Source organism: Sycon ciliatum, chromosome 10, assembly GCF_964019385.1.
Source record: "Sycon ciliatum chromosome 10, ocSycCili1.1, whole genome shotgun sequence".
NCBI classification, from domain to species: domain Eukaryota; kingdom Metazoa; phylum Porifera; class Calcarea; order Leucosolenida; family Sycettidae; genus Sycon; species Sycon ciliatum.
Window position 1 is genome coordinate 11,621,934 of NC_088652.1, and position 8,159 is coordinate 11,630,092.

Here is an 8,159-nt window from a genome sequence, read left to right on the forward strand (position 1 = left end):
CTGTGCAGTTGTTTGATTGCCAGATCACAATACCGGTCATCAGGTCATGTATTCCAACATAATATTGATTGTTTATAGTCAGATTGATTCTGTGCAGTTGTATGATCGCCAGATCAGAATACCGGTCATCAGGCCATGTAAAATACAGTGCTGGTCAATGAAATCCAGTCGCGTCACTCAAGTTTGCGCCTTGCAGCATTCCTCTTCCCAGTGTCGCCGGTCTATGGCCGTGTACTTTACTGACGTCATGACGCGGCTAGATCTCATTGAGCAACACTGTATATTGATTGTTTATGGTCAGATTTCTCCCGGAAATTGGGGCGATGCAGATGAATCGTCAGCCATGGATAACATTATTACAAGTTATTTTTGAGTGCTGGAAATAAGGGAATATGAAACAACCAACGTAGGACGGGGAAAGCTAGACCAGAGCGCCCATCATTACGGGGTTGAAGCAGAGTCCACATTCACGCTTGCTCAAATTCATGCGCACGCACACACGATGCAGAGATGAGTTTGCATGCAAACATTTATATGCATGCCTCATTTACCGTAATTGCGTGAGCAAGCTCAAGTTACTTGCAACAGCAAAACCAGACAAAGAATATCCAAAAAAGAATAACTATAAACACGCTCACACATCTGGACTTGCAGATAAAGCTAGACCAGAGCAAACGTAATTACGGGATCGAAGCAGAGTCCACATTCGCACTTGCTCAAATTCATGCACATGCACACACACAACAGCAAAACCGGACGGAGGATACCAAAAATAATCATGGAAGCCCGGACAATGAAGAGGAAAAGGAGTAGAACACCAGCAAAAAATAATAACTATAAACACGCTCACACCCACACAACAGGACGAAGAATACCAAAAAATAATAATGGAAGCCCGGACAAAGAATAAGAAAAGGAGTAGAAAACCAGCAAAGAATAATAACTATAAACACGCTCACGCCCACACACACAACAGGACGAAGAATACCAAAAATATTCATGGAAGCCCGGACAAAGAATAAGAAGAGGAGTAGAAAACCAGCAACAAATTATAACTATAAACACGCTCACACCCACGCACACACACACACACACCCATACACACACGCACACACACACACACCGGCACACACACCTACACACACATACACGCACACACACCGGCACACACGCATCTACCGTATTTCCCCGACTATAGGTCGCACCTTTTTACACTAAAAATAAAAATAAAGGGTGAAAAAGGTGAAAAGGGTGACTTGCAATCGAGTCAATATATCAAAACAATATTGCTCAAACCTGGAAATGGGGGTGCGGCTTATAATCAAGTGCGACCTATAATCGGGGAAATACGGTACGCACGCACACACACACACACACACACACACACACACACACCTACGCACACACACACACCTACGCGCGCACACACACACACACACACACACACACACCTACACACACACCTACACACACACCTACACACACACACACACACACCTACACACACACCTACACACACACACACACACACACACAGAACAGGACGAAGAATACAAAAAATAATAATGGAAGCCCGACCAGAACACTCATCAATGAATTTCTGTGACAGCATCCACTTGCCAGGACACAGCTCCAGCAGGTGACAAGAAAAACCGTGCCAGCTGCTCGCGCAATGTCTTGACATGCCTTGTGAAGTTGTTGCTTGCTGCCTTGGTAATGTCAGTGAGTCCGCCGTTCTTGAAGTCAATCCGCCGAAAGCCCTCGCTCACTCGACCGTTGACGTCTGTGTCAATGAAGCCACTTGGACAGTAGGTTGCGCTGCTCTCCGTCTGGAGGAAATTGTGCAAAACTACACAGGCCTTCGTGAAATGAACAACATTTTCAGGCTTCGCATTTATTGGCTGCCGAAACAATCGCCACCGAGCCACAAGAATGCCAAAAGCATTTTCCACAATGCGTCTAGCCCTACAGAGGACAAGTGAGGAAAGAAAAAAAGTATTTATATCAGCACAAGCAATGGTGTTCTCCAATGTTGCATGCTGCAACACTACAAATCGTGTGTACTGCAGCTATAACGGTAGGGGATCGATACAGAGGTCAGTCGTTGAACAGTATGCATTTTATTGCTACCATACTTTGACCAATTTCATTTGCATTGGACCCTCTCTAGACTACCTACATAGAACATACAGTACTAAATCACATAAAATGTAAAAGACAGATTTTTCCAGACTACATTCAGACTACATTTTCAAATTGTAACCTTTTGACCTTGAGCAATTGAGCACTTGTGCTACTGGTATAACAAAAACAAAAATATCAACCAATGTACATGTACCAGATGGATGAAAAATTATAAACCCAGGGCCCGGACTGGTTGTAAAATATATAAACCTGGGACTTTTAATGGAGATAATACGGTATTGGAGCAGAATGAAGAATGGAAACCGAGGTCATTTGGAGTCTCATACCTTGACAGCCGGTAATTGAAGATCCGCTTGTCAATTGAAAGTTGCTTCCCAGGGTAAGGTCGCATCATGTAGGAGCGAAGTGGAAAAGCTTCATCTCCAACCATAAAGTAAGGCAGCTGACCTAGTCCGGGGACGGAATCGGTTGCGTCAGGAAGACCTAGTAAAAAAAGAGAAAGAAAAAAACATAAAAAAGCCTTTCGTACATATCCCTTCACCGATCATGTGGATTGTGTCGACACATACACTACTTTAATCAATGGTTTCACTTCATCTCTCTCTTTCCACCCTGAACACTTCAGTTATAGTTTGCATTTTTCTCTATCTAAATGTAAATGTTGCACGCTCTCTTCATAAAATCGCTTGTTCCATCATGTAATATTGCGATGTTATTGTAATGTTTATCCCACAGATGATTGTCACAAGAAAACGTTCTTTGAAAACCGCTGTGAACTTGCGATTACTATTGTTCTTATTAATGATAGTTCACAAGTGTTTTAATACTAGTAAAGGCCTGAAGCATGCACTGTTCTTTTTAGGATTGCATTTTGTCTAATGAAAAACAAACTGGCGCTAGTCTTGTTATTACCTGCTGATGCCGACTCTAGAGACTGGCCAAAGGCACTCATAGAGAACACACCGCCGTCACTTTCGCGACCACTGGCGCCGATGTCAACCATGATGAAGCGGTATTGCGCATCCACAGCGGCCAGAAGAACGATGGAGTGGAAGTTCTTGTAGTTGTAGAAGCTACTGCCAGAGTTGTGAGGCGCTTGCATATTGATGTGCTTCCCATCGATCGCACCAATGCAGTGTGGGAAGTTCCACCTCGCGTAGAAATCAGTAGCTACAGCAGCCCATTCAGCTGGTTTTGAAGGGCACTGCATGTATTTGTCCACAAGACCAGCCCAGATGGCTTGGCATACATCGATAATGATGTGGTGGGCAGTGGAGTGGCCCACACGGAACTGGATAGCAATGTTCTGCATGGACTCTCCTGAGGCCAGATATCGCAGCGTCAGGGCTAATCGTTCCGCATTGGTGATTTCTGGTCTTGTTGCGGAATTCAGCTGACGCCTCACCGGCAAGAACGGCTCTATCAGGACGAGTAAGCGGTCGAAAACAGCCGGGGACATACGCACATACTTGAAGTGCAGGCTCTCGTCTACACTTCTCATTTGCACAATGTCTGACTGGTACGACCCTCGCTCTAACCTGTGCTGGTAATACGGACGAACACACCAACGTCTGGTCCGTGCTGTCCTCCGACGCTGAAACGCAGCAGCTAGCAGCAAACAGGCTGCTGCGACATCCAACGCTGTGTCCATATCCATCTTGCTCTTGCGCTCGTCTCTCTCAAAATGAAAAGAAACACGAGAACCACATCATGTCAGTGGATTTTTGCAGTTTCCCGGCACAACTTCCCGTTGCCAAGAGAACAACATTTTTTAGTTGCAAAAAAGTTGACCACGTGAAGTGCGACTCGCGGCGTCTCGCAAAATGACCTGAAAAGTATAAATCAGCCGTCGCCAACGCAAGACATTTCGCACTTTCGCCATCGCGCTTTCGCGTCGCAAAAAATGAAGTATGAATCGGCCTTAAGAGCCTATGCAGAGCTGGATCAGGTGTTGCACACTCTGAGGGGAGGGGGGGGGGGGTGTACTCTTGGCTACAGCTTAGGATTGCGGAGAGTTAAAGTTTATATAGGTTTTGCCTGCTTCGTAAAGAGATTGGTAAAAACTGGAATTGAAACTCAAACTCTAGAAAGAATCGCAAAGGCCATGAACATACAACGTGGTCAGCCGTATTATGGGCTTTGGAAGCTGAAGCAGTTATTCAGGAATTACCAAAACGGATAACAGCCGTGCAAATATTACTATAGTAAAGGGTGATTGGGTTTTTAAAGGTGCCCATCTGCCAAAACCACATATGCTGAAAATAATATTATTCTCTGAGATGCGGCAAATGCAAGACGGCAACAAAAGGAAATACAAGAACAAACGAAACATATAGCTGAAAGGTCTTGCACACTCTGAGGGGAGGGGGGGGGGGGATGTACTCTTGGCTACAGCTTAGGATTTCGGAGAGTTAAAGTTTATATAGGTTTTGCCTGCTTCGTAAAGAGATTGGTAAAAACTGGAATTGAAACTCAAACTCTAGAAAGAATCGCAAAGGCCATGAACATACAACGTGGTCAGCCGTATTATGGGCTTTGGAAGCTGAAGCAGTTATTCAGGAATTACCAAAACGGATAACAGCCGTGCAAATATTACTATAGTAAAGGGTGATTGGGTTTTTAAAGGTGCCCATCTGCCAAAACCACATATGCTGAAAATAATATTATTCTCTGAGATGCGGCAAATGCAAGACGGCAACAAAAGGAAATACAAGAACAAACGAAACATATAGCTGAAAGGTCTAGGCGGGAGTTTCAGCAAAGCCAGCTGGAGGGAGATGTGTATAAGAACAAACGAAACACGCAGCTGAAAGGTCTCGGCGGCAGTTTCGTCAAAGCCGGCTGGAGGGAGATGTGTATAATATTACACTATAGGGTCGAGAGGGACAATAGATTAGTGCCCACCAGCTGTCCTGCTTTCAGCCACATTGCCATCGGACTGCATCCGGGAATTGCTGCACACGCGAGCGAGCTTTGGCTTTTCATAGCTCGTGCCGGCGGACACTAAACCGTACGGATCTTCACCATCAAAATTGTCCTCGCCTGCCTCGGATTCAGCATTCGAGGCAGGAGTCAAAGACGCAGCAGCGGCAAAAGTAGCAGCCGACGATGATCTGCCAATGGCAGCTGTGCCCGAGACTATATTGGTGGCGCTTGTAACAGTCTCCGCTCTATTCATCATCACCTTCCCTTTCACAGCGCGTGACGAAACTGCTGAATCGAGTTCTTTGTAGTCGGCGATTGCCACGAGACGAGACGTGGCTACATTGAACAAAGCCAGCGTCCCAGCTGCCGTCTCGGTCATCTCATAGATGCTGGCTTCTTCGTCAATGGGCACGCCAAACACCTCCACGGGGATTTCGCCGCCGTGCGCAGATTCATAGACAAGCTTTCCGTCCTTGTTCTTCGTCAGGGTGTTGGATCGTTCACGCGGGCGGTGTCGCTTGGTCTGCTGAACCTGTGCTTGTCGTCGTTTCTCGGCAACGTACTTCCGAGCGCTGTTCTGCCTCATTGTGGCGATGGGCTCCTTGGTGTCGGCCTTGAACAGACCAACATCGCCGTTGCCCACAACGCCAACTGTGCAGTTCGCAGCAACCTCTTCGCTGATGCCGGCCTGGAAGACGGATAGGGGAATGGAGTAGCCGCTGTGGTCAGTGAACGAGAACTCCCCTTCGAGATTCTTGAAGACGGTCTGATAGACAGTGCTCTTGGCCGTCTTTGTTGTTGAGTAGTTGGTCTTCACGCTTGCGTAGTTAGAGTTGATGTACAATTGGGTTGCATCGTCAATGATATTCGACGCTGTGGGTGGGTTTTGCTTTTCGTTGCCTTGGTGATCGCCACTGATCTGATGCCGTTCGCTCTGTGAAGCGGGATGGCCGAGTTTGCTATACAGTTGGAATTCGCTGAGCTGCTCGTAGTCGCTTGCCGTCTGCTGACCTTGGGCCTGCGCCTGTGTGCTGGCATGCTGCTCTGCGCTGGCCTGCTGGCTTTCGTGGATGGCCTGCTGAGCTCCGGCACCAGGCCTGGTTACGCTCGAGTGGAGGGCGCTATCGACCGTCTCGTACGCACCGGAATCCTGTCGCTGTTGCTGCAGTTGTCGGCCTGCGTCGACGCCCTGTTTCTCGCCATTCTGTCGACTCTGACCGGCCTTCTGCTCGGCGCTGGCCTGTGCCTCCTGCGTGGGCTGCTTGTTCACGTTCTTGTTCACAGCGCTGAAGCTGGTCTTCTCCTCGCGCACGTTGCAGGTGGCCACGAGTCTCATGTTGCCCTTCTCCAGCAGAGTGTAGCGTCCCGTTCTGTCCAGGGCTACCTCGTACACCGTGCAGTCGTCCATCTTAACATCACCAAATACAGTCACCGGTACCGGAGTGCTGTTGGCGTCGAGGAAGATCACCTCGCCGTTGGGCTTCCTCACCAGATCTCTAAAGTTTGCGTACAGCGGCTCCAGGTCCTTGGTGGTTAGCGTGGCCGAGGTAGCGTACTGAAGAGCCATCTCGTTTGAGCCTATCCAGGAACACTTGTCGACCTCGGCACAGTTTGCTGTGCTCAGGAACTCCATGGTGGAACTGTTGAAGAGGGCAAAGCTGCCATCCGGCCCGGGCGCTACAAAGCAGTTGGCAAGGTCCCTTTCGTTCATCACGGTGTGGAACGCCGCCAGTGGCACAAACTCGCCGCGCTGCGTCTTGAACACGTAGCGTCCCTGCACCTTGCGAAGCATTTTGATCTCCTGCGACGGCCTTGAAGAGGACACGGCATCCATTTGCGGCTCCAGGACACTGTACGTGGCCGCATCTGATGCTGGGTCGGTATTCAGGTCACTTTCACTATTCATGACCTTGCTATTCTCGCTGTTCACCCATCCTTCCTCTTCAGCCAGGGAGATACCTCTACGCCCTAAACCATCTCGCTTCCTGAAGGATGACCTGCGTAACCCGTCACTAATGAATCCGTCCTCGAACTGTGAATCCGCATCGATTGGGATCACCTGAGTGGCATTGTTTTCGTCCTCGTTGTAAGCTTGCTCGCCCTCCACCAGCAGTCCGTCTTCGGTGCGATTCTGATCCAGAGCTTGGAGCGTCGTTGCGCTGAACAGTGCAGATGTGAGCATGCTACTATTACTACGCTTGGAGAATAGACCGCCTGTGTTGACGTACTTCCGATTGTCTGCATCGGCACTCTGTTCCAGCTTGTTACCACTTAATTTCTGGGAGCCGATGCGTTTCAGTACATCCTTTCTGCTTTCTTCCTTGCCGAACGAGCGAGTGCGCGTCTTTGTGGGCGAGGTGGATGCACTGTGCGAGGGCGAGGGCTGACTGACAATGTGAATGTCCTGCCAGCCAGTGCCGTTGAGAGCATGAGCGTCTTGATCGATCATGTCTTCGTCTCCTTCAACTGTCGACGTGCGCGTGTCAATCTTGCTCGAGCCGGACTTGATGCGTGTCAGGCGCTGCGACAGGGAGCGACGCACACCCTTCGACTTTGGCTCGAGGCCCTCTCCAACGCCTTGGAACGAGTCCTGGTGCTCCACAGGCTCCCAGCTGTCCTGATCGATGGGGCTCATGTAAGCGGCCATGTTATCGGCAGTGATGGCTCCCATGCTGTGCATACTGGGGCCAGCGGACAGAAGGCCGTGGACGCTGCTGCTGTCGAACGAGGGCGCGTTGCCGTCAGCGACGCCGCCGTTTGCGGCAGAGTGGTTCACCGTCATGTTGGCGTAGATGTGCTTGGTCCTGCTGGTGCTGTCGCCACTGCCAACGTGACAGCTCAGCGAGAGCATTGACGTGGCATCGGTGATGTTGAGCTGTGAGTCGTCATGGTCACCATTGTCCATCTCCGCCCAGGCGTCGTCCGCGTCGCCCACCTCCTCTCGTTTAGTCAACAGCGCCGCGATCTTTCCGTAGAAGTGCTTTTGGACAGGTCCTTTGTTGGTGTGTAGCTCCTTGGTCAGATTCTTCAGGATCTGGTCAATGTTGTCGTATTCGGGATCGCCTATGTTCGTGATGCCAGAGCATACG

The 8,159-nt window shown here is 49.2% G+C and overlaps 1 protein-coding gene across 1 annotated transcript; it reads right to left on the minus strand.

Annotated features, from left to right (window-relative positions):
• Nucleotides 1–511: 511 nt before the first annotated feature.
• Nucleotides 512–3,807, minus strand: LOC135826078 (uncharacterized). Its single transcript, XM_065338716.1, has 3 exons — nucleotides 3,058–3,807; nucleotides 2,472–2,628; nucleotides 512–1,965 (listed from the first exon to the last, which is right to left on the minus strand). The coding sequence occupies exons 1-3, from the start codon at nucleotides 3,800–3,802 to the stop codon at nucleotides 1,590–1,592; spliced, it is 1,278 nt and encodes a 425-aa protein (XP_065194788.1). The 5' UTR covers nucleotides 3,803–3,807; the 3' UTR covers nucleotides 512–1,589.
• Nucleotides 3,808–8,159: the final 4,352 nt, after the last annotated feature.

Bases quoted from the DNA above. Each gene is read 5' to 3' on its own strand.
- LOC135826078 (XM_065338716.1), bottom strand. From the start codon at position 3,802: ATGGATATGGACACAGCGTTGGATGTCGCAGCAGCCTGTTTGCTGCTA. The intron at 2,629-3,057 runs GTAATAACAAGA...TTTTTTTACTAG, and splicing joins TCTAGAGTCGGCATCAGCAG to GTCTTCCTGACGCAACCGAT. The intron at 1,966-2,471 runs GTATGAGACTCC...TGTCCTCTGTAG, and splicing joins TTCAATTACCGGCTGTCAAG to GGCTAGACGCATTGTGGAAA.